Below are 27,937 nucleotides of genomic sequence, written 5' to 3'. Positions count from 1 at the left end.
TTTACTGCTAACTTCAATTTACTACTATGCGCGGCTGATTTGACTGTTCTTCCTGTGAAATTCCACCATTTATAATGAATTTAGAACGATTTCGAAACTTAATCCGCTGTTATATTGATAAGGTGCGTATATTAATTGACTGGAAATGGGGATTTTTTTTGTAAAGTAATGAATAAGTTGGGCAGACTGGGAAGTAAAGGACGTGATCATCACGACATCAGCCTCACTCCCTCCTCACGCCTCAGCTCAGGCTCTCTCCCCCGCGCGGCCGCCGCCCGCCCAAGTCCCTGCAGCGTACGGCCAAACTAAAGCCTCGGCCCGGGCGGCCGGCGGGGCACTGTCTCTTGCCGCATACTCCGACTCCAAAACCAATCTAGACAGCTGGAGGCTTCTGGGGAGTAAAATTATTTCTACTATAATAACGTATGCTTACTCCCCATGAAGCCTGTTACGGCAAAGCATAGCATAGCCCTAGGCTAGACAGCTGGCACCCGTCTGTTTCGAGGAGTTTTTTAACATTTTTTTTTTAAATTTCTCCTCGTACACAGTCACAGACGGCTCGCTATCGTGCAGCCACCATTAGGGGACTTGCAATGCAAAATCTCCCCGTTGGCACTTGTTCACTGCTACCACCCTGCCTGTGGGGAATCTAGAGGTAGGACTATGGTATGCCAATGTTGTACAGAGCACACACTTTAAAAAATCATTAAAATATCACTTTTGTGACCAAAATTACTAATTTCCATACAGTTGCAATTTATTTTTCATTAGTAACTTGGGAATATTTTTTTCATTCACCAGAGCGCTCAAAAACTTGAATTTTGGGCATATATTTGTGTACGCCCTCTATTGGTGGAAAGTAATATGGCAAGAAAATTTTCATTTTTTGATCTCTATTTTTAATTAAGAAAAAAATGATTTAAAGAATCAAATTTAAATAAGAGCCAAGTTGTATGAATAATAGGTGTAATGGAAACTGTCAGTGTAAAAAAAATCAAGCATTCACCCCAAAGAAAAAGAGAAAATAAGCCAAACATTGCCACCCTTATTTTGCCACACATGGAGATATAACTGAGAACAAGGTTATATTATAACCTTGTTAATTGAATGAGTGCCCGTCAGGGCTCTTCAATTTTTGTCTTTAGTGAATATAAATTTTGAAAATTAATTCGACCAAAATGCAAATTTATATTCCCTCTTGGCATTAATTGCCAAAAAACAGAGAAAAATGAAGTTGAAAAGAACAAAAACAGTGACTTACCTCGGCTGTCGCGCAAATTCACTTCCCCGTTTTATCCGATCTTAAGTACATAAACATATGGCCATTGAGTCCCCTGTACAGATCGCGCTAGAACTTCGGTCTCTGTATTTGGTGAGTGAAGCCAACGGAGTTCAGCTGAACAACCAACGAAACAGAGACCAAAGCTTTTGGTCTAAGCTTAGGCACTCATTCAATGAACAAGGTTATAAAAATTAATATAACCTTGTTCTCAGTTATACTCACTTGTTCACTGCTACCAACCTGCCTGTGGGGAATCTATAGGTAGGACTATGGTATGCAGCGTTCTCGCCAGGATTTTTCTTGCGCGTGTCGCAAACCCGCCGATTCGGTGGTGGCCGATTTTACACGTGATGTTTTGATTTTCACATGTGCTTTGATGATTTGATCCCGGTAAAGTCAAGTTTCATTGCCAATCCGCGAAGTTCACTGTAATATTGTTCTAATCGGCGGCGCACACCAATACCTAAGTTGATATCGGCAAAATGTTGAAATGTTAAGTTGCTGTTTATCTAAAAATGTATGGGTCTTTTTGTCTGGAAATGTTTTAAAGTGTTTTGAGCTGTATTGACTTAAAATATATTTGAAATACCTGTCGTTAATGGACTCCCGTTCTCCGAGAAGAAATATAAATCACGCATCTATCAGGACATGTTTTAACATTGTTTTGAGGTGCTGGAGTTGAAATATATTTGATATGCCTTTCGTTACGGACTCCCGTTCTCCAAGAGTAAATATAAATCACGCATTTTTCTGACAACCGCAGGAAAGAAAAATAAAAGAAAATAGAAGTCACAAATATCTCAGATTAATGAACGATCTATTAGGAATGTTTTAAAATTGTTTTGAGGTCCTAACGAGTTAAAATATATTTTATATACCTTTCGCTATGAACTCTCTAAGAATAAAAATCACACATTTATTCTGACAACAGCGGAATTGAAAATAAAAGAACAGAATTAAGTCACAAACATCTAAGTTTAATGAACGATCTATCGGGACATGTTTTAACATTTTTTTGAGGTGCTAATGAATTAAAATATATTTGATATATCTTTCAGTACGGACTCCCGTTCTCCGAGAGGAAATATAAATCACGCATCTATCAGAACATGTTTTAACATTGTTTTGAGGTGTTTGAGATGCCTTTCGTTATATATGGACTCCCGTTCTCCAAAAATAAATATAAATCACGCATTTTTCTGACAACCGCGGGAAAGAAAATAAGACAAATTAGAAGTCACAAACATCTCAGATTAATGAACGATCGATTAGGTATGTTGTAAAATTGTTTTGAGGTCCTAACGAGTTAAAATATATTTCATATACCTTTCGTTTTGAACTCTCAGAAATAAAATTCACACATTTATTCTGACAACAGCGGAAATGAAAATGAAAGAATAGAAGTCACAAACATCTAAGATTAATGAACGATCTATCTCAGGACATGTTTTAACATTGTTTTAAGGTGTTGATGAATCAAAATATATTTGATATATCTTTCAGTACGGACTCCCGTTCCCCGAAAGGACTATAAATCACGCATCTATCAGGACATGTTTTAACATTGTTTTGAGGTGTTTGAGTTAAAATATATTTCATATGCCTTTTGTTATGTACTTTCGTTTTCCAAAAATAAATATAAATCACGCATTTTTCTGACAACTGCGGGAAAGAAAATAAAACAAAATAGAAGTCACAAATTTCTCAGATTAATGAACGATCGATTAGGTATGTTTTAAAATTGTTTTGATGTCCTTACGAGTTACATGTAAGATATATGTTATATACCTTTCGTTTTGAACTCTCTAAGAAATAAAAATCACACATGTATATGACAACAGCGGAATTAAAATAAAAGAACAGAAGTCACAAACATCTAAGATTAATGTACGATCTATCTCAGGACATGTTTTAAGGTGTTGATGAATTAAAATATATCTGATATACCTTTCGGTATGGACTCCCGTTCTCCGAGAAGAAATATAAAACACGCAATTTTCTGACAACAGCGGGAAAGAAAATAAGACAAGATAGAAGTCACAAACATCTCAACGATCGATTAGGTATGTTTTAAAATTGTTTTGAGGTCCTAACGAGTTTAAATATATTTTATATACCTTTCGCTTTGAACTCTCTCAGAAATAAATTCATACATTTATTCTGACAACAGCGGAAATGAAAACAAAAGAACAGAAGTCACAAACATCTAAGATTAATGAACGATCTATATCTCAGGACATGTTTTAACATTGTTTTGAGGTGTTGATGAATCAAAATATATTTATTATATCTTTCAGTACGGACTCCCGTTCCCATGGTTCCCCGAAAGGAAATATAAATCACGCATCTATCAGGACATGTTTTAACATTGTTTTGAGGTGTTTGAGTTGAAATATATTTGATATGCCTTTTGTTATGTACTCCCGTTTTCCAAAAATAAATATAAATCACGCATTTTTCTGACAACCGCGGGAAGGAAAATAAAACAAAATAGAAGTCACAAAAATCTCAGATTAATGAACGATCGATAAGGTATGTTTTTTAAATTGTTTTGAGGTCCTAACGAGTTTAAATATATTTTATATACCTTTCGCTTTGAACTCTCTCAGAAATAAAATTCACACATTTATTCTGACAACAGCGGAAATGAAAATAAAAGAACAGAAGTCACAAACATCTAAGATTAATGAACGATCTATCTCAGGACATGTTTTAACATTGTTTTAAGGTGTTAATGATTTAAAATATATTTGATATACATTTCGTTACAGACTCCCGTTCTCCGAGAAGAAATATAAAGCACGCAATTTTCTGACAACAGCGGAAATGAAAATAAAAGAACAAAAGTCACAAACATTTTAGATTAATGAACGATCTATCAGGACATGTTTTAAAATTGTTTTGATGTGTTGATGAATTAAAATATATTTAATATACCTTTCGGTACGGACTCCCGTTCTCCAAAAATAAATATAAATCACGCATTTTTCTGACAACCGCGGGAAAGAAAATAAAACGAAATAGAAGTCACAAAAATCTCAGATTCATGAACGATCCATTAGGAATGTTTTAAAAAATTTTGAGGTCCTAACGAGTTAAAATATATTTTATATACCTTTAGGCTTTTGCTATGAACTCTTTAAGAAATAAAAAAAATGAAGCTACAGCCAAAGCAAGTGATACCTCCTTCGTCATATAAGGTACATTGCGTAATACCTTGGGTGAAGCAGCTGGGCTAGATCTGTCATCAGGACACTCGACAACAAATTTAGATAATCTGCCAAGATTTGCTGAACCATTAAATCTGGTAAACATGAGATGAAAATCGTTTCTCTTGGGTATCATTTGGGCAGCCACTGTGAGGTCATTTTAAAACATGAGCCATGAGAGCGATTGCTTTGGGTGGTGACGGACATTTCATTGATTTTTTTCAATCAGCGACTATACAAATAAAAAAAATTATACAAATTCTAATAACTTTTAAAGTCTTTGATGGTTTTTCGTAAAACTTTCATCAATGCTTATCATTATGTTTAAGTTCTGCTATGTTTACAATAAACTTTTTGTCAGGGTGAACTCCCGCTTTAATGTTTGGTCACTTGAAAATGACACCTACCACGAACGTGTGTTTTCAGTAAGTTAATTTTCAGTTGGGAAATATTGGAAATATACAAAATCACTTATTCATTTTTACCATGCTTTATTTTTTTTCAGGTTGAGACTTCGAAAATGTGTTGACCATTTTCATCATTTTGCAATTCAAATTCCCTTTAGAGAGATGTTGCAAAGTCTTAGGCATATTTCTGATCTGTACGATGCAGGATCTAGGGGCGGGGGAGTTGGCATGACATATCGATTAAAAATACCTAAACATCAATCTCACGCCACCCCCCCCCCCCCCTAGAACATCAATCAATAGAACTGTACACACATATGAAAAACAATACAAGAAATTATAGTCTGTTTTAGATGAAAGAATGAAAAATAAATGGTGAATCCAGCAATTAGCTGTCATACAAATAACATTAACATCTCGCTCCCGGGATCTCGCTTTTTCCTTTCACAAAATCCACATGTATATCGCAAACCGTTTTAATATTCATTCACATTTTCTAATATCAAGAATTAATTTCTTGATGTCAAGTATTAATTTCTTGATATTAAGGATTCATTTCTGATTTCGAGGGTCAATGTATTGCAAGAAATCATTCTGATTTTCAATCAGAAATTCTTGATATCAAGATCTTCATTTTCATTTCTGATTTTGTGCATGCATCAATATATTGCAAGAAATCATTCTGATTTTTATTCACAAATGAATTATTGATATCAAGAAATTAATTCTTGATATCAAGGTCTTCATTTTCATTTCTGATTTCGTGCATCAATATATTGCAAGAAATAATTCTGATTTTTATTCAGAAATTAATTCTTGATATCAAGAAATGAATTCTTGATATCAAGAAAATCATTCTGATATTTATTCAGGAATCAATTCTTTCTTGATATCAAGAATTCATTTTCATTTCTGATTTCGAGCGTCAATGTATTGCAAAAAATCAATCTGATTTTTTTAAAGAAATGAATTCTTGATATCCAGAAATTATTTTTTTTATATCAAGAAATGAATTCTTGATATCACAAGAAATGAATCTTTGATATCAAGAATTCATTTCTGAATTCGATCGTCAATTTATTGCAAAAATATCATTCTGATTATTAATCAGTAATGAATTCTTGATATCAAGTTAGAAATTAATTCTTGATATAAAAATAAATGTTTTTTGGTATCAAGAATTAATTTCTTGATATCAAGAAATCGTTTTATGATATCAAGAAATGAGTTCTTGATATCAAGAAATGAATTCAAGAAATTAATTCTTGATATCAATAAATCTAATTATTTTTTATATCAGAAAATGTTAAAATAGCTTGCCATACGCACGTCGCTGATTACAGTTCATACATCCAAGAATTTCAACAATTATTTCGTTGTTACATGACAGCAGAAATTGAGAATGAACGTTAAGAATATACTTAGCAAGTAATTACCAGGAAAATTATATGGAACAATTCATTTTAAAATCAAAATTTCTTGAAAGTTATCAGAATACGGTATCATGTAAAAATGAAAAGTTACGTCGCATCGCGGACAATTCAGTTCCAAACATTGCGTGCAGGTCCGGCTCTGGCTCAGCTAGCTACCCGCGCCAGCGGGCTGGCAAAGCTAGCGTGGCTGGGTGGCTGGCTAGCCGGCTGGAAGTGGAAATGCGCCAGTGTCTATGCATGGATATTATCCGGTCAAGTGATAAGATCGTAGTTTGTCTGTTGCCGAAATGATTCTGAAACATTCTATATTTTTGAGGATTGATGATGAATGATGCAACAATTATTTTCGATGATTTTCCCTCACTTTTTATAATTTTTTTTTTGCCCGTGTCGCTCACTTTTTGCGCGTGACGCACCAGGAGCTTGTGGAATTTGCGTGTGTCGCATGCGACGCGTGTGTTCTACACTGGCGAGAACGTTGATGGTATGCCAATGTTGTACAGAGCACACACTTTAAAAATTCATTAAAATATCACTTTTGTGACCAAAATTACTAATTTCCATACAGTAATGACAGTTGCAATTTATTTTTCATTAGTAACTTGGGAATAATTTTTTTATTCACCAGAGCGCTCAAAAACTTGAATTTTGGGCATATATTTGTGTACGCCGTCTATTTTTAATTAAGAAAAAATTATTTAAAGAATCAAATTTAAATAAGAGCCAAGTAGATGAATAATAGGTGTAATGGAAACTGTCAGTGTAAAAAAATCAAGCATTTGCCCCAAAGAAAAAGAGAAAATAAGCCAAACATTGCCACCCTTATTTTGCCTCACATGGAGATATAACTGAGAACAAGGTTATATCATAACCTTGTTCATTGAATGAGTGGTTATACTTATCTATATGTCCATGTGTGGCAAAATAAGGGTGGCAATGTTTGGCATATTTTCTCTTTTTCTTCAGGACAAATGCTTGATTTTTTTACACTGACAGTTTCCATTACACTTATTCATCATACAACTTGGCTCTTCAGTAAATTTGATTCTTTATTTCATTTTTTTCTTGATTAAAAATAGAGATCAAAAAATGAAAATTTTCTTGCCATATTTACTTTTCACCAATAGAGGGCTTACACAAAAATATGCCCAAAATTCAAGTTTTAGAGCGCTCTGTGAATACAATAATTTTTCCCAAGTTACTAATGAAAAATAAATTGCAACTGTACGGAAATTAGTAATTTTGGTCACAAAAGTGATATTTTAATGATTTTTTAGAGTGTGTGCTCAATACAGCGGCATGCCATGGTCCTACTCCTACCTGTAGATTCTCCACAGGCAGGATGGTAGCAGTGAACAAGTGAGCATAGGTAACCCAGGGAACTCCCACCCACTACGCGGGCGGGAGCCCAGGATCGTACGTGCAATTTGGCATACTCACCTGACAAGCGTGAAGTATGGTCAAAATAATTCTCCGAATAAATAGTTAAAACAGAAATCAAGCACTTGCCACGATTATATGGATGAAGGTCTAACAAGTGGCAGTTTTTCTGACATCTGGGCACAGACTGGAACCTCAAAAAACGAAAAGTTCTCTCCTACCCCCGTCTCGATCGGCCATTTTTGTTATGAATCGTAACAAAATGGCCGATCGAGACTGGGGTAGAAGGAGAGAACTTTTCGTTTTTTAGAGGTTTCAGTTTGTGCCCAGATGTCAGGAAACTGCCACTCGTTAGACCTTCATCCATATAATCGTGGTAAGTGCTTGATTTCTGTTTTAACTATTTATTCGGAGAATTATTTTGACCATACTTCATGCTAGTCAGGTGAGTATGGTCAATTACACGTAAGGTCCTGGGCTCCCGCCCGCTACGCCGGCGGGAGTTCCCTGGGTTAGGATTACCTGTGGTGAACCCACTCATTCAATGAACAAGGTTATGATATAACCTTGTTCTCATTTAGATCTCCATGTGTGGCAAAATAAGGGTGGCAATGTTTGGCTTATTTTCTCCTTTTCTAAATGCTTGATTTTCTTACACTGTCAGTTTTCATTACAGCTATTCATCATATAACTTGGCTCTTATGTAAATTTATTTTTTCTAATTATTTTTTTCTTGATTAAAAATAGAGATTGGAAAATGAAAATTTTCTTGCCATATTACTTTCCACCAATAGAGGGCGTACACAAAAAATGCCCTAAATTCAAGTTTTTGAGCGCTCTGGTGAATACAAAAATTAATCCGAAGTTACTAATGAAAAATGAATATTAGTAATTTTGGTCACAAAAGTGATATTTTAATGATTTTTTTTTGAAGTGTGTGCTCAATACAGCATTGGCATACCATAGTCCTACCTGTAGATTCTCCACAGGCAGGATGGTAGCAGTGAACAAGTTCACCTAGACCTAAATCACCAATTTTTTTTTTTTTTTTTCGCCCAAAGTTATGTACATGGGCAAGTTTTTTAATTATGTTTACCCCCATTTTTTATCATATTTGTTGATTTTCATTAAATAAATAGTAGTAAAATTGAAAAAAGTTAAGAGCAAGAGCGTTCACTTACCCCGTCTGTTTACGTCGCCATTTTCTTTCTTTTGTTATCGATACCTAGGCTAGATTCCACACGCGTGCAGAGCTGCAACTTAGATTTTAAAAATACTTGCATTTGCCGATTAATATCACGATTCGTAAAATATTTGTTTCGGTTGATAAATATAAAGTAATTTATATGATGTTTATTGATTAAAACAAATATTTTGCGATTCCTGATATCTATCGGCAGATGCAAGTATTTTTTAATCCAAGTTGGCAGCTCTACACTGTAGAGATCTTGGATTAAAAAAATACTTGCATCTGCTGATAAATCGAGACATTACAAAGTTAATAACGATAATGACGTCATTCAAGATGGCAACCTGTAAGAAAAACCGCCAGCTCAGGTGAAAATGTCTTAGATTAAAGATTTCTCGATCATCCAGAGGATTTTTATCAATAACTCCGGTCCAAGGTACGCAATTACTTATATTTTCCTGATAATGGAAACCATGAAACTGTAAATTTTGCTTAAAAACAGTTTTAAATCGCGACCTATAAAACATCACTTTTACGTTGGCTGTACGTAGGGGCCTCCTAGCTCTTCAGTCTATGTATTGGTGTGTGGAGCCAGTGTAGTTCAGCGGAACAACCAAAATACAGAGACTGAAGCTTTTGGTCTAGCGAGTACCGTACTATTTGGAGACAACAGTGCAGTGACAGTGTCAGTGTTGCTCCTAAAATATTAGGCCTACTTGAACTTTAGCTTGCTTATCACACAATTTTGTAAATGGAAAAGAAGTTCATTTCCCCCATTAGGCACTTATAACATTATTTTTACACGAAAAATAATACAAATATTAAGAAAAATCATGTAAAAAGATGAGCAGATACTCACTGATGATATTGTCGCCATATTTCCGTCTTTGTTAGCACAGTTACAAGACGCGTATAAGAGAGGGCGACGATATCATGAGCAGTGCCAATTAAAAAAAAAAATCTTCAATCGGCCAATGAATTTCGTGAATTGTAAAATACTTGCATTGGCCCATAAATATCTATTGGCTGATGCAGGGATGAGAGTGCTAAATATAGATTCAGTGACCTTAATGTTCCCAGTAAACCGTCTATTTTTCACAACTTGCCGTCTTCCAATAATCTTGATATGGAAGCTGATATGTTGACATTGACTAACGCACTTGATTGGTGTCGGCACTTGACAGGTGAATGAAGTTCCTAGATTTCCTGTGTGGGAAATCTGTGAAAACTGAGACAGTTCCTGTAAATTTGAATGATCCTAATTTTCTGACCGGTGCCTCTACTGTTAATTTTAAAAAATAGAATGGAATCTAAATTAAGATGATATCTAGATCTAATTTGAAGTAAAATTTATGAGAAAATAACTGTTTTATATTCTTTTTTTTTCAGCATCAATATGACAGTGCAGTTTTCTGGGCTGACAAGGTTGTCACAATGTCAAAAGGTAAGGACCACAAGATGGATCTAGATCTATGCCATTTGTTTTTTTTTTTCAAACAAAGGCCTAGATCTAGCCTATAAGTAGACCTATTGACTCTACATGGAATGGATATAGGTCTAGACCCTATAAATTGTAATTTCTCTGCAATTTGCACACATTTTCATTCAGGGATGAGTCAATGCAAAAAGCAGGATATATTGATGATGATATGAATTAAATTTGATGGTGAAACACCTCAAACCATGCCACATCTTATTCAAAGCCCAAACCTTCAATAAAGATCAATTCTCCCAATTCGATTTAATAGCTGATAATCAGATGGGTCTACAAATGTGCCAGGTCATGGCCAAATGATTTGTGTCTCGATGGACGAATAAAGAAGACATGTTCACATTGCACCAGTTAGATGTTGCATCACATTTCCAGCCAACAATGTTTATGATTTAAAGACCCCCTCTTCAAGAAACTGACTTTTTGTGTTCTGTGGTATGTGTAGACGTGTTGGTTATTCTTTTCCGTTCTTTATTCCCCAGCATCATCAGAATCACCTTCACTGTAATCTTCCTCACCATCATCCCCATCATTATCATCAGAAATACAAATATCATTCATCATCATCACCACGTCCTTCCCCATCATGGATGTCATAATCATCATTTTTATTATCATTATCCCACTATCACCATTATCATCATCAACACTATCATCAGTGTCATCATCATTATCAGCAGCCGCATCATCATCTGTACCACTATCTTCATATTCATCACCACCATCATCGATGTCATCATTATCATGATCACCCTTATTACTCCCCCCCCCCATTATCAGAATTATCATCATCATCATTATTATCATCACCATTATCAACATTTTCCTCACCAAGCCACCATCATGAAGTATCACCATCATTCTTGCTATATAATCCCCATCATTCTCATCAATTATCATCATCTTCATCAATGTCACGATTGTCATCATCATCTCCATTACCATCATCATTATCACCACTATTTTCATCACCAGCACCATTGTCAGTGTCATCATTCACCATCGCCATTTCCAACATTAACCACCACCTCCATTATCTTTTATTTAGTTGTCTCTTAAAAATGCACATTTTCTGTCTATGAATAATGTATATATTCTTGTTTTCTTTCTTCCAGGTGATGTCCATGATGTTTACATGTTGGCTCAGAGTCTTTACCACACCAAACAATACCACAGAGCGGCACATCTCATCAGGAACAGAAGATTGGATAAAGTAAGGTTACTCTCGGATATACAGAATTGTTGATTACATCCATGAAACATAAATTCATTTGATAGACTTCATTGAAGCATTTATTTTGAAATGTAATACTTTAGAATCACTTGTATTAAAGTTACACATTTATTATATCTCGGCAGTCTATCACTTTTATATTCTTTCTTTTCTTTCCTCTCTTCCTTATTCTTACATTTTTATTTTGTTTTCTTGGATGCAAAACCAGTTTAAAGGTGCTTCAACCAATCAAGCTTTTAGCTTAATATGTTGTAACACCTTTGTATGTTCATTATTTACTTGTGTTTCATATATATATATATATATTTATATATTGTCTGTGTATTCTTTTACATTGTGAGCATGCATGAGTAAATAAATAAATTATCTTATATATGATTGATAAGTTTATTTTTGCTTATGTTTGAATGTTTAAATGCAACCCCTTTGTCCAAAGGTAAACTTTATTCCTAAATGACAAGATATTATATATATCCATTGATATATACATGTAATATTGCTTGTTGAATATCAACAGAAGAGATTTGATTAATTACCATATTGGCAGTGCCTCACAGCAAATGGCAATTCATATGTGCGATATGAATAGCCTTTCACAGTTTGAGGCATTTTCATAGATCATTCAAAACAAAGACAAGTGCTCATTAAACTTTATCTCTTATGCTATTCCATTTGGAGTTATGGAACCAAATTACCCTGTTACAGGTGACAATTTTTTTAGATGATCCATTAAAGTTTAATACCATTTGTACTTTACTATGTATGTGTAAATTCATATTTTTGTATTGTTTACAGACACACAAGGCTGGAAGATATTTAGCTGCAAAATGCTTAGTAAGTAAACATACACTTTACTTGACTTTACATTACATTTCCTATCCCCCTTTAATCTTGTAAATTATTTTGTGTAATCTACATATAAGTAACAAGCCAGATTAAATTATATTTTGATCTCTCCATAATTGTTGATTTTTTAAGTACAAGGCCATTGTTTTGCTACTTTGAAGATGCACCATAATGGTAGCTCAGTGGATATGATCAGTTGAAGCCTTATACATTTTGGCAAGGATTTCTCTCAGAGAGGATTTAAAACCATGGTTTCCTGGCTTCTTAGCTCAGCACAAATTTTGAAGCTGTTTGTTGAAATACCAATGTTCATGTACCACTGTTGCCTCATTGTGAAGGGGGGGGGGGTAACATGAACAGGTCCTTACCCCACCAGGTGGTTTTTGTTTTCATGTCTTCCCAACTCTACATAATGCCCCAAATATTCTGTTTCCAAGGCAATTGAAAGCTGTACGCTGTACTCCTGATTTTGGCCATTTTGATACCTACCCTTTTAACTGTACATACGTGCATCATCCAGTTTTGAAAAATAACCCTTTTTAGTGATATTTTGTTTGAGCAGGGTGTCCTTGTTTACGGCAGTGCCCCTTCCCGGGTCATTACGCATCTCTTCTGTGAGAAATCAGAGACAGAAAATTTCATGAAGTCCCCACATATGGGGGGTCGGACGTACATATTTAATGGAATTGCCCTATTATTATTCTTTATTTTAGGAAGCTGTACAGAAATGGGAGGAGGCGTTGAATGTCCTTGAAGGATGTGAGGAGAGTGACATCATGATCTTCCCACCGAGGATCGAAGAGATGAAACTAGATGACCAGAAAGATGAGCTGGACAGGATCCCATTACAAAATGTAATTGTTTTTAAAAATATATTATTAGGTAATTTTAAAAAAAGATGGGAAAGTTTTAGTGTATTGCAAATATGAAACAACAGTTCTAATGATTTCCTGTACCCTGTAACACAAAGCTTAGCGATTGATCAATGGGCTGGTTTTAACAATTGATGATACACAGTAATCAATGCAATCAATCATAGAAAGAAGCTTTATGTTACAGACCCCAGGGGGATATTTCACATTTGAGTGTGACTTAGAGTTGTACTGAAATTTAAAGGACAAGTCCACTCCAACAAAAACTTAATTTGAATAAAAAGAGAAAAATTCAACAAGCATAACACTGACAATTTCATCAAAAATCGGATGTAAAATAAGAAAGTTATGGCATTTTAAAGTTTCACTTTATTTCACAAAACAGTTATATGCACATCCTGGTCGGTATGCAAATGAGGAACTGATGACATCATTCAACTCACTCACTATTTCTTTTGTATTTTATTATATGAAATATGAAATATTTTGATTTTCTCATTGTCATATGAAATGAAGTTTCATTCCTCCCTGAACAAGTGGAATTCCATTATTTTAACATTTTGTGCTTCAGGCAAGGAGGTCCTAATCGTCAAATTCGTAAAAATTGAAATACTGTATAATTCAAACAATAAAAAACAAAAGAAATAGTGAGTGAGTGACATCATCGACTCTCTCATTTGGATGTAACTGGCTCGTTCAGATAACTATTTTGTGAAAAATAAGCGAGACTTTGAAATGTCATGACTTTTTTGTTTTACATCCGATTTTGATGAAATTTCAGCATTGTGCTTGTCTGATTTTTCTCTATTGATTCAAATCAATGTTTTTCTGAGGTGGACTTGACCTTTAAGTAGCATTTGGTATAATGTATCACCACATTGGTCAGATCATGCGCACAGGACTCGCATAACGTGTATCCATTAATCAGATTTTGCATTGAATAACATGTGTGTGTTGCTGTTTAAATGTGAATCTTAATGTCACACCGAACTCTTTGTGAAATACTCCTCATGTTTAATAAATCGGAAGCAACAGTGGGTGATTTCAAGTTCAGTAATGACCTTTTAGTGTTGATGTTAGGTCAATTTTCACACGAGTATAACACCCAACATAAAATGAAGATGCTGCTGAAAAGTCACTCACTAGTTGTTAAGATGTCAATGATGTGATCTGGATCAGTTTCACAAACTCAGAAAAGGTTTTGGAGCTAGGGGAAGCAATCCAAATTGTGCTTCCAACACCGGAATTGAAATTGCCCAACGATTTTGATTGGTTATTGCCATTTTGACATTGATTGCAACGTTTGTGTTACAAAACCATGCTACATTGCGTTGCCTCACAAACTGGTGGGTGTTTCATGAAGCTGTTCGTAAGTTTTAAGCGACTTTACGAACGACTTGTGGTCCATTCTTGTAGTAAATTATGCACACCAGATTTTCATTGGTGTTGATGAAGCTCTTAAGAAAGGGTCACCAATCATTCTTAAAGTCGTTCGTAAGTCATGACAAGCTTTATGAAACACCCAACAGGTTCCATACAGATTTCACCAATATTGACTGCTGCAGAATTCACACACAAAGTCAACGGGAAAACCCAGTAGAGAGAAAATATGGTATAATATTGACTGGTGCAAAATCAGAGAATACAAATTATGGAAAAATATTGCCTTAGAAAAACAACTTGTTTGAGGAAAAATAGATGATCTTGTACACATATCTTGATATTTAAGGTGGGTAGTCTCACTAGCTGATGCTTTCAAAAGTCTGTTTCAAATCAGGATCCACATTGCTACCAATATTTCTCATGAGCTTTAGAGTTGTGATGATGATGGTGTTGAAGATCCACAGCATTTGTATTGCACCATAACTAGCGTATAGGGACTTGATATCATTTTGAGAACATTACAGGAAAATCACTTATTATGCTGAATATCTTTCTATATTTTCTTTATTCCTTGAAGGTTGATAGCTCGATGGCACTGTTGAGGGGTCAGATCTACGAAGCTCTTGAGAATCGTATCCAGGCCTCAGAATGCTACAAACAGGCACTGTTTGAAGACGTCCACTGCTACGAGGCATTTGAATTACTCGTCAAACACCAGATGCTGACTGCAGAAGAAGGTTCGTATTGAAACGGAGCGGCAAATTACATTCTGCAAATTCCCTACATACTTCAAATAGAGATCTCTGAGTTCTTGTTTGAAATAGTTGGTCTTTTTCCAATTGATGTCATTACACTTTATTACAATAACATTATTTTCTGTATGTTTTACAGAGAAAGAACTCCTTCAGTCATTACCAATCAGTGAACAGTGTCCCGGGGAAGATTTGGAGTTTGTCAGAAGTCTTTACCAAAGTCTTCTGAAAAAAGTAAGTTTTCCGCTGTATAATAATGATATGTAATAAATACTGATTATAATAATTAAGGGTATTTGTAAAGTGCACATGCACATATCCACCTTGTTAGGTGTTCAAGGTGCTCCAATATTACCCGAGCAAAGCTAGGCTTTAAATTCCAGTGGTCGCAGCTCTTTTGAGGGATTACCTCCTGCCGGTACCCATTTACCTCACCTGGGTTGAGGGCAGCACCTTTTGGATCAAGTTCTTGGTGAAGGAAGTTATACCTTGGCTGGGATTCTGACCCAAGACCCTCTGTTTCAAAGTCCGAAAGATTAATCCACTGGGCCACAACACTCAACAACATAGCACTGGTTTGTTTGGGAGATGAAATAGAGTGGGATTAGGTATCGAAGATTTGCTTCATAAATAATCAAGTTTAAGGGTTGACTGAGAACTGGTACTGGCTCTACAGTACTAATTTGTGTCCTGTTATATTTTTAAAAAATATGATGTGTTGTTATCTGCTATTATTTTTGTTATAGATATTTTGGGGATAATACTGAATGCGATCCATTTTATCTATTTGATTCATATTAATTTGTAGAAAAAGCAGCATTGCTTTGTTGGCTTACTTACTTGCACATCACGAGCCTAATTACTTGCACACTGCTAGGCTACATGAAGGCTGCTAGGCTTTACAGCAATGCTGTCATCGTGCCGGGACACATCCAAGTCATGCTAGAGCAGTTACAAAATTTATCAATGTTCTGTCAATACTAAGATATCAAACACTGGTTAAAGAATAATAGATATGACTTGATCTGAGGCTGGAGTTGCATTTACGTTTCTTTTTATCATGTTAACCATTTCTCTACTCCTTTCCTCTCCCTAGTATGACAGGCCAGTATCAACAAAGTTAGCAGACTCTTTGACAAGCCTCAATACCAATCTAGATATACAGACCAACACAGCAGAGAGACACTACTATAACTGTGATTTCAGGACCAGTTATAAAATCACTTGCAGGTAAGTTCTTCCGAAGGTGTTTCTTGCTTTGAGCCATCAGCTGCAAGGATTTCAGTAGCTTGTAACAATTGTCAATGATTTCAAATGACTATTTGTTTCATGAAATGCTCCACTGTTCATTAAAGAGAAATTCCAGTAGTTGCAGTAAACACTGATTTCATGAGAAAGTCTGTAAAACAAGGCTTAATTACAGTACATCATCGAGGATCTAGATCTGGTACAGTTACATTAACTGAACTTTGTGAAATCTTGAAATCTACGCTGAAAAATGTTCACACCGAAGATCCCCAACACAGATAAGCGCACGTGGGACAATGTATAATTATTGCTTAGAGCGTCGGGCCCGACGCTCTACCCGAATCCCATGCTTATTTGCTGATTTCTCAGCAATTACACAATTTCTTCCAGAATCCTTCAGCACATGCGTTTTATTTATACAAACAGACACTTTGGTGGTCATTTCATTGGATTCTGTACGAACTCATTTTGATATCGCTACCAAAACTAGCATTTACCTTTAAATACAAATAGACATACATGGACCTCAAAAACCTCATGTTTCTGTGTTTTATTCTCAAGCATAAATAATTAAATTTATGATGTTTTATTTATGTCATAGTAATTTTTTTTCTTTATTTTTATACTTAATATGGTATGAAAAGTTGATGTATAGGGGAGCAAGTAGAGTTTGAAATTCTAATGTAAAAATCAAGATTTGCCCCCCCCCAAAAAAAAAAAAATTGTATGACTCTTTGTGAGAAACTAAAGGATCATTAGCATTTTTTTTATGTTCTTTTTCTTTCACAGAATAATTTCTCAATGTTTAAATATAAGAATGCTAAGCAAGTATTCATTTAAAAAAAAGTGAGGAGACACATCTGACATCAAGCAGAAAAAAATTTGCCCTGTGATTAGGACTCCTTTTTTCATTTTAAAATGTTGGCAGGCCTGGTTACATTGTCTTGAATGTATTTCACTTTGTATTAAATCATAAGTTACATTCATTAATGATCTGATGCTATGGGGTCTAAACTTTTGAAACATTCTTGCCGAAATCATTAACCTATTGAAAATCAGGATCTACTTTTTTGTGTATTACTTTAATGTATTATCTTTCCTTAACTGGTACCATTTATCACTGTGTATGATCTCTTCCATTACAGTGTACTTGAATCAGATCCATTCCATGAGAGATGTTTACCGGTCCATGTAGCAACATTAGTAGAACTCAAGAAATCTAATGGTAATTTGTATATAATTTATATTCCTTGATCATAATAACGTTAGCCCCTCCCTCACCCTTTAATTCAAATGTAAAAATATGTTTAGATATTACGCATTGACTCCCAGTTCGTCTCTTTACTCCTGTGTGTTTGTGATATAAGGTTGCAGAATAAAGAAGCAATAAGTTTTTTACCATTAAGGTTTTTCAAAAGTTGCATGAAATTATCACATCCTATCATTTCTGTGCAAGTTTTTGCAAAAACAAATGTCAAGGTAATTTATTGCATCATTGTGATTGCATGCACTGGCACAAAGCTATATACTACAGTTAGTCAGACATGAATCAGGGGTCCGTTGCATAAAGAGTTGTAATCAAATGCAACTAAAAAGAAATCCTACACAACTTAAATTTTAACCAATCAAACACGTGAATTGGGACTTTCTCTACATTTGTTCAGCAACTCTTTCTGCAATAGACCAAGATCATTACTTTTGTTGATATAAAAAAAGGGAATTACATTACCTGGAGCGAAAAAAAAATAGAGAAATTACTTTAAACGTTGTAGAGCTCAAAAATTCTAAACAAATTTTTCTTTAAAATTCATTATTTTACAAACTTTTTTGTTTACCCAGATGGTTTGCTGTAGGTTGTTACTATAGTGGAGAAAAACAATGAGAAATTACTGCAAAGGTAGCAGCAATATTTGATTAATTGATGTCATTCCGCCAAAATGCTAAATGTTCTTTAATTGTTATTTCACAGACTTATTTTACCTAGCTCATAGATTAGTAGATCTTCATCCTGATAAAGCAGTATCATGGTTTGCTGTGGGTTGTTACTATTATCTCGTCGGGAAGAATGAGCCAGCAAGACGGTTTCTAAGGTAAAGTAAATCAGATGACCCCCCCCATCCTATACTTTTGCAGGAATCTGCTTTTTGTATTTTGTTTCCCGCTATTCTAATTTCTGTAGAACATGTGTCAGTTATCATTCATAGTGCATATAGTTTGGTAAAATAATTATTAGACCGCTTTCGCACTGAACCTCCCATAAGGTATGTTCTAATAAGTATTTCCCAAGCTGTACACGCGAATAGAAAGTGTAGACACAACGGTTTGTAACTCTTGATGCAGGCAGATAGATATTTTAGATACAACATATTTTATATACAAGAGCAAGATTAATAGGAATATTGATCATTCATGAATAATGTTTTTGGTTTTTTAGTCTGCCCAAAACATGGCAGCTTTGGATGTTCACATGTTATGATCATTTATACATTTCTTATACTCTTTGACGAAAACGAATGGACTTGCTCTTCATGAATTTCTCATAATTATGTTACAGTGTATATAAAAATGAAATCAGGACTTTAGTCCAAAAACTTAAACAACTTTTATCATTACCTCATTTTACAACCAAATCTTTCCAGGATGAGCTAGGTCATTCTGGAAAGATTTTTTTAATGTTTTTGACAGAAAGTTTCCATTGATGGTAACTTTGACATCATTTGGAACTTTGATTTTGATAGGTTGTTGAGCACTGTTGCCATTTTAGTAGTCACTTGCAACCAGCCCCATATTCCTCACTGTAATTCAATCAGTTTATTGCAACTGACTCCAGTTCCTCGCTGTAATTTATGCCTATCACATATTATACAAATAATGAATGTTTACGAGTGCAATGGACAGAATACTTCTTGAGGAGAAAAATGAAATGATCCATTAAACGAGGTGTGGCCTAGATCATTATTTCATCTTTCACCGAATGAGGTATTCTGTCCATTGCACGAATGAAAAAAAAATCATTATATGGTTTATATGACACCTAACAATTGATTTTTTTTCATTTGAAATTCATGAATTTTGATGCAAAACATGCTCATGTGGTGCGAGTTTGGTCTGTTGATTGTTACGTCAGTACAACATGCACCCTGCTTGTGCCTGCGTACCTGCAGAACTTGCAGCTATGAGTTGCAGTCTCAGTGCGCGCATGCAATGGACAAATCGTATGGATAAAAAATTGCACCGCTTTTTGACGTCATTGCAAAATGGGCTGAATGAACTATATGAAACAGCCAATCAAATTACAAGGATTTATCTTGATGTCATATATTTCTGTTCACTACCACAGCAAAGCTACAGCAATAGACCGTCTGTACGGTCCAGCGTGGCTGGCCTTTGGCCATTCCTTCGCAGCTGAAGGAGAGCATGACCAAGCGATGGCAGCTTACTTCACCGCCTCGAGACTCATGAAAGGGTCTGTAAATCTTTCTTCTTCCTGGGGGGGGGGGGGTTCAGCCTCGAGATATTCAAGCTTTTGTTAAAACTTATGCAGTGACCTGAATTCTATTTGATCACTTTGTTTCAGTGAATGACCTGTGTATGTTTGTAGGACTTGTAATTCTATCTCTATTGTATTGTATATGATGGAATTTATTATTTTTTAATGAACTTGAACATGGCTACGTTTCCATTGTAATATGAATTCAAGTCAACTAAAGCTAACTGTTTTATTTTCAGTTGGATGATATTAATCTTTGGGGAATTTTCTTGGAGATGATGAAGTTCCAAGATTGCATGAAAAAAGGACTCATGATTTTAGCATGAAAGACCAATATTCGACTGGCTCATTTACATTAATTACCTCCATTGGAATGTGTGCATACTGTTGAAATAGATCCTCTTGATTTAGCAGTAAGTCTTCTTTCAAAAGATGAGTGGGGAATAATTAAAGTTCTCCCCTTCTTTTGTAGATGTCATCTCCCGCTTCTTTACGTTGGATTAGAATACGGTCTTACCAAGAACTTCAAGCTAGCCGACAAGTTCTTCATTCAGGCTTTAGGCATAGCCAGCAGCGATCCATTCGTACTCCATGAAATGGGTGTGGTGGCATTCCATAATGGAGAGTAAGTACTTTAAATCAACTCCCCAAAATGCTGTGAAGCTTCCAAACACTTTTGCTGCACAAAATGCGAATGTTGGACTTTGCCTCTTTTTTTACATTCTTATTCTTCACAAAACTTTTGCAAGTCTCATGAAAATCGATCTTAACATGTGATGGAAAATATGATCTCAACCCATTTAGCCATATACCAGAGATAACTAGGGTCAGGTACAGGTCTGTCAAGGGTTCAGTAATGATTATTTCTGTTGATATTTTCTCCAGCTAAAGGATGTATTTTAACTCATGTTTTAAAGAAAAAGACACTATTACCTTGTGACTATTACAGTCATTTAAAAGCACAGCTAATGCATCAGTAAAGGGTCAAAAATATGAATTATACTATCATATCATCTCACATGCAAAATTTGAATTTGATTATTCCATTGCCAGATGTCTAGCACCGATTTACATCACAGCCAAGATCTTTTTAGCATGAAAATCCCTAATTTTGGTTCCATTTCTAATAAAATTAGAACTCGAGGGAGGGGGGGCTATATGCATGTAGGAATTTTTACATTCTGTAATTATTTTCCCCTTTATATTTGCTTCTTAGCTGGGAGACTGCCGTCACGCATTTCAACGAAGCCTTGGATATAGTACAGGACATCAGCAAACAGACGCTAGCAGATAAGTGGGAGCCGTTACTAAACAATCTAGGGCATGTCTACAGAAAACTCAAGTAAGATGATATAATGGAACTGGAGAGATGAAATGATGTTGATGGTGGTGTCAGGATGATAAAGGAGATGATGGTGGTTGTGGTGATGGTGATTATTGCGGTGATGGGTTGATGGTAGTGGTGATGGCAATAATTTTGGTGGTAGAGGTTGTGGTGGTGGTGGTGTTGGTTGTTTTTGTAATGTCAGTGAAGGTAGTGATACTAGTGATGATGGATGGAATTGGTGATGTTGCTCTTGGTTGTGATGTTAGTGATGGTGGTGATGTTGTTGGTGGAGATTGTCTTGTTTGTGATGGTGATGATGGTAGTAATGGGCTTATGATGGTGGCGTTTTTCATGCCAGTGCTGATGGTGATGGTTAGTCTGCTGTGCAAACCATTCACTTGAGTTAGGGTCTGAATGTGCAGCTTTGTGTAGTGAAGGCCCTCTCTCTCTCAGGATTTGAAACATCATGATTTCTTTGTGCTAGTCTTTGCATGGAGACACACTTGATCAAGGTTTCAATCAGGGTCTGTGCCTTAAGACTAGGTGATGGTGATGGCACTAGTGGTGTCGTATTGGTGGCAGTAATTTGATGACAGGTACTGTACCAGTCATATATCATTTTATAACACTGCCTGTGATAGTAAAAAGGATCACATCTTGATAAAATCACAATAGAAGAAAACAATATCATAAAAAGGAGATTTATTGTACCAACTATCAATAATCCATCCAGTTTAGTCTGTCATCCATAAACACCTTTATTTTTCTCGCCATAGGAGATATGAAGAGTCCCTGGAGTACCATCGGCAAGCATTGATCCTTAGTCCTCAGAATCCCTCTACATTCTCCGCCATCGGCTATGTATACGCCCTCATGGGCCAGTTCTCAATAGCCATCGACTACTTCCACAAGGTTTGTAATGATAGATTGATCCCCCTATAGTTTAAGCCGCGAGGTATTTGGTCCTCACAGTTTATGGTGTTTATAAAATAATAATGTGATTTTTTTACGCTGTAAATGAATTGAATTGAAAATTTAAATCCTTTCTGTCACATAAATACATTGACAAGCCTTTGTTCTTAATGGTTTTGCAGCATGTAAATTTCAATATTTTAGGGCAGGATCACTTTACTTTAGGGCATATTTCGAAATTACACCACTAAATGGGGAAAATTCAAATGGGCACAAAAAATCCCCAAAGCCCTTCAGAGGGGCAGTAAATCCAATCAATAGGGCTTTGAATGAAATTGTTTGTGTACTAAGGATAATGATTTTGGGTCATAATGTTCTAATTGTGTTTTCCCACTCAATGACAGTGCAAAATCCAACCCACAAAATGTTTGCCGAGTCCTGCATTCCTGTTGTGTTTTTTTTTATATTTTCAAACCTAGCCTTCAGAATACAAAAGTAGCATTAAAATGGCTGCAAAACTTGCAATGGCCAATTAAGTTTGGAGTTGCATCAGCATTCAAACCAATCATGATAGTTCTGTGGCAGTTGATTTCTAATGCTTGTGTTACAGCGTGCAGGATTTTTAAGGGCATCCTTCCTACCCTTATCAAAAGATGGACCAGACTTATTATTTAATTTTTATTTTAAAAAACCCAGTATTACTTGTCAATATTTAATGAGATAAAACAGGAAATTTTGCCTTCAGTCAATTTTTTTTATTCAATAAAAGAGGTATACAACGCATGTTTTGCATTACCTGGATAAAATAATTCCTTCAACTTGGCTGAATATTTGACTTATGATGGAAGGAAAGCTATATTTTACATTTCTTGGTTTCAGGAATCTTGGCCAGTCACACGCCTTCATTCCTTGCATTTGTTTTCAATGTTGTACATGTATGCTCCACTGATCAGTTATGTGGCCCGTTTCATAAAGGACGTACAACTGTTGTAACTTTGCCATTATGGCAACTACCTTGGAATCCTTGATTCTGATTGGCTGCTGAGCCCTGTTACCATGGTAGTTGCCATAAAGGCAAAGGTACAACAGTTGCAAGTCCTTCATGAAATGGGCCAATTTTGTGTGTTTATTCTCTCTAGGCTCTTGGTGTGGGTCGTGATGATACCTTCTCAGTGACCATGTTAACTCACAGTATAGAGCAGTACATCGGTGAGATGTCACCTTGTACAGGTAAGACCACATTCCTCTCCCCCTTTCACCCCCCTCCCTTTCTCCCCCTTCCTTCATAAATCTCGAAAATTTGTAGTTGATTCCAGCAGAATCACATGATACATGTATGTTACAAAGTTGAAGTGATAATTGCAGATCTCTTTCAATTGACTCCAAATTAGTTTCTTGCAACACCCATTTCTCTACAATGAGATGCAAATCATTGCAGATATTTTACCTCAACTAAAAACCATATCTTCCTATTTTATTTCACCAAAATCGTGTAATCTTTTTTTTCCCCTCCACTTTGCACGCAATCCCAGGAGGAAGCGAAACCGTCCCTGACCTGGAAGCAGTCGTCAAGGAGGAGGTCGTTGCTACGACGGAGAAATCAAACTCGAGTGTGGACATGGAGGTGGAGATGAATCTGGAGGACTCGCCAATGCCGCAGAAGATTGCAAAATAGGATCTATAAACCAAGGACAGTATCTGTAATGATGCAAGAAATGTAAAGGCAAGAATGTCCTTCATTGGATGTTAGGACACCTATTAGTGTTGACTTCAGAATTATCTGCCTCATTAGCTTTTCAAAGCTTTGCAGATGATACTGCAAAGATGATCTCTGATGATGCAAGAACTATGAAGGTAAGAATGTAACCCTTTATTGGATGTAAGGACACCTATTGGTGTTAACTTGGGAAGTGTCTGCCTCGTCAACTTTTCAAAGCTTTGCAGATGATACTGCAAAGATGATCTCTGATGATGCAAGAACTATGAAGGCAAGAATGTAACCCGTTATTGGATGTAAGGACACCTATTGGTGTTGACATTGGAATAATCTGCCTTATGAACTTTTGGAAGGCTACTGCAGGTGATACCAGAGACACATTTGTTGAATGCACATACATGTAGGTAATCTTGACATCTGTTTCTTGTTCTGAGGAATGATCCGTCTCATTGGCTTTTCTAAGACTTGCAGATGATAACAAAGAGATGATTTCTGAAGATGATGATGCAAGAACTATGAAGGGAAGAATGTCACCGTTTATTGGATGCAAGGACACCTATTGGTGTTGACATCGGAGAAATCTGCCTTATGAACTTCTTGAAAACTGTTGCAGGTGATACCTTCTAAAGACACATTGGGTGCGAGAAACCTTGGTAGAAAGTGTGGATTGATGCCATGCCAAAGGACGCTAGGCCACAGTGGGATTTGAACACACGACCCTCTGATCACAAGACGAGTCAGAACCACTACACCATGATGCTTAGGTGCAAGATCAAGAAATCTATGTAATTTTGAAATTGGTTTCTTTTCCTTAGGAACAATCTGCCTCATTGGTGTTTATATTCAAAGACTTGCAGAAGAAATAGCAAATGCCCATACATGTAAGGCTGTCTACCAAAACACCAATCGCTTGTTTCACCCTGTACTCCTTTGAGAAGATCTTAACCTAAAGAGTATAAATTAAATCTTGCTTTATGCTCCTTGTCCAAATCTGTAACATTTTTTTTCTGAACACCAACCCATATTGAGAACATGTGTAGGACTTTCGCTTTATGTGGGGACTTATGCTTGATTTGGAATTTATCATAATTTTCTTGTGATACCCCCATTTTGAAATTATACATGTCACATTTACTCAATCACAGGGTTTCTTACCAATTTCCTTTTTGCAGATATCAAACAGCAAAATGCGCAACATTTTTTACAGTGACAAAAAATGTCAGGTATTAATATTTTCACGGAATACAAGACATTGTTAACAGTAATGAGTTTGATCCAGATTGTACTTTAGCTATAAGCATTACGTGTCATGACCTTATTCAAAGCAAGAAAAAAATTATATTATCTGTACTTGAGCTATTCTTGTTCCTTTTTCATCATGAATCAGCGTTTGTATTGAGAACAAAAGTAACACATTTGGGCTATTTTGCAACTTTATGGGGTATTTCTTTAAATATCACTCCGACCCTTGGATAGGACGTTAAATGGAGGCCCGTGTACAGGAGAGTCACCACCTTTGCACGTTAAGAACACACTGCATTATTTGTATAAGTTTAGGGGGAAAACCTGGTGTAGTGGTCCACCTGTACTCCCCCAATCAGTTATAACGGAAGGAGAGACCAGCCGGTCATAGTGATTCAGATCGCTTTTCGCCTCCCAGGTACAGGTGAAGCCAAAACAATTAAATAATTTCAGGGGCTAAATTGCACTCGACTTAAATATATTTTTCACTTTTTTTGCTGGTTTACAGTGAAAATCTTAATTTTAATTTCAAGGATACCAATAATATTGTGATGACAATGGTAATAGATTGTGAAGATTTTACTTTTGAATGATATCATACATGATGATGTATACATTTTTGTACAAATACATACGCTATTGCTTAGCATATTAAATATAGTCATGATTTTATATCAACATGAAATACAGTCAGTTAATTTTTTTGTCTTTCTCAATGGATAAGGCGACAAAGAAATCATGAGTATTCTTGAAAGACTTGTGGGGTGTTTCACAAAGATTTAAGTACGACTAGTTTTGTGCAAGTCCTCTGGGTGAGTTCCGGGTGATTGCCCGCAACAAAGTTTCAGAGCTACCAAGTCTCACGCATTATGCGTGAGACTCAAGCATTTTGGACTCTTGTTCATCCCCTCAAATCTCTGTCTCACGCAACTATCACAGCCTATCCCCATATACATTGTACACAATATCTGTGATCTCACTCAGATTCACAGAAAATCTCACGCATAGCTGGTCTTTGAACTTGGCATCTCTGAAGTTTGAGCGTGTGCTTCTGCAGGCAACTGTGTGTGAGGTGCGTAAGATACTGCCGATGCAGGCGACTTGTGGATAGCAAGAATAGTTTCACGCAAGGCTTGATGCGACAGGGTCTAAAAATCATACTGGTACATATGGAATGAACTCTTTTGTGAATCCCCCCCCCCTGAATAGAATACAGTTGTGCTCAAAAGTCAGTGAACCACACCGCAAATGCACTCTTTCATGTAACCCAGGGATAACCGGCACGCTTCGTGGGCCAGAGCCCAGGGCTCGTATTCTGAAGTCGGGTTGAACTTAAACCCAGGTTTAAAGTTGTGGTTTAAGTATGGATAGCCAATTGTTACATAAGTCAGCAACAGTAGAGATATCATATTTCAGCTCATTTTGGCTCTCAAATCATTCATAATTGTCTAGGAAGTATAAAAAAAGAAAGATTGTCTTCACAATCGATGGATCAGGAAAGAGCACAGTAAACATAAGAAACATACAACGTAATAAAATTTTTGGCTTACCATAATTTTAGCACAGAGTTAGACCATGGTCTAAGTTAAACCTGACTTCAGAATACGGGCCCAGGAGTCCACCGTGCATTTAGACATAGACACAGGACTTGGGTAGATCGGGGTCTCAATAACTTACTAAATAAAATGTGAAAAAGAGAAATTATGCACTTAGCACGATTATATGGATGGTGTATCGTGTGACAGCATCCCGACATCGAGGCACAGACTGGAACCTTGAAAAAAACGAAAAGTTCTGTCGCGATATACCTCTCCTTTCAAAATTCATAACAAAATGGCCGATCGAGACTGGGGTAGGAGAGGTATCGCGACAGAACTTTTCGGGGTTTTTTGAGGTTCCAGTCTGTGCCTCGGTTTCAGGATGCTGTCACACGATAGACCTTCATCATATCGTGGTAAGTGCATAATTTCTGTTTTCACATTTTATTTAGTAAGTTATTGAGACCCCAATCTACCCAAGTCCTGTGTCTATGTCTAAATGCATGGTGGACTCCTGGGCTCCGGCCCGCTAAACAGGCCTGAGCTCCCTGGGTTATCTTTCATGCCGAGTGTTGAATGTAATATTTTATCATGCAACTTCACAATGAATATCTAAAACGTGGCCGAACGTGATCACTTGAAATATGTTAATTTTCTCGTGCGGTTCACTATTTTAAGCACCACTGTAACTCCCAAGTTGTCCGTCCTCTAATTCAACAACTCCCATTTATCATCCATCTTCATTCTGCTTATCTTCTAAATCATTTCTCAATTCAATTCAAGGTTTATTGAAAACGTGAGTCACAGCCAAATGGCTGAATTGATCATGTATACAAAGTAAAAACAAAAGACTCGTTACATATTTCAAACATCATGTAAAACTGACGTAAGAAATATGTGTATAGGCAAGAATACTTTATATTTTCTCCTCTTCTACAAAAATGGACAACTTCAAGTCACATTCACCTAACGGCTTTCTCTCCT

General features: G+C 36.0%; 1 protein-coding gene across 1 annotated transcript; it reads left to right on the top strand.

The window, feature by feature from the left end:
- LOC121429765 (cell division cycle protein 16 homolog) lies at positions 1-26,087 on the top strand. The gene is made up of 16 exons (XM_041626972.1): positions 1-122; positions 10,290-10,344; positions 11,508-11,605; positions 12,422-12,460; positions 13,186-13,326; positions 15,305-15,464; positions 15,619-15,713; positions 16,576-16,709; positions 17,873-17,952; positions 18,697-18,817; positions 20,068-20,193; positions 20,690-20,842; positions 21,434-21,559; positions 22,321-22,456; positions 23,596-23,686; positions 23,989-26,087. The coding sequence occupies exons 1-16, from the start codon at positions 75-77 to the stop codon at positions 24,129-24,131; spliced, it is 1,746 nt and encodes a 581-aa protein (XP_041482906.1). The 5' UTR covers positions 1-74; the 3' UTR covers positions 24,132-26,087.
- Positions 26,088-27,937: the final 1,850 nt, after the last annotated feature.

This window comes from Lytechinus variegatus, chromosome 16 (genome assembly GCF_018143015.1).
Source record: "Lytechinus variegatus isolate NC3 chromosome 16, Lvar_3.0, whole genome shotgun sequence".
NCBI classification, from domain to species: Eukaryota; Metazoa; Echinodermata; class Echinoidea; order Temnopleuroida; family Toxopneustidae; genus Lytechinus; species Lytechinus variegatus.
Note: the sequence above shows the minus strand (reverse complement) of the source record. Positions and strands in the feature narration are given on the sequence as shown.

What these genes read in the sequence shown, in the direction of transcription:
- LOC121429765 (XM_041626972.1), top strand. Translation starts at nt 75, where the DNA reads ATGAATTTAGAACGATTTCGAAACTTAATCCGCTGTTATATTGATAAG. An exon ending in GGTTGTCACAATGTCAAAAG is followed by an intron (nt 10,345 to 11,507) that starts GTAAGGACCACA and finishes TCTTTCTTCCAG; the next exon opens with GTGATGTCCATGATGTTTAC. An exon ending in GGAACAGAAGATTGGATAAA is followed by an intron (nt 11,606 to 12,421) that starts GTAAGGTTACTC and finishes TATTGTTTACAG; the next exon opens with ACACACAAGGCTGGAAGATA.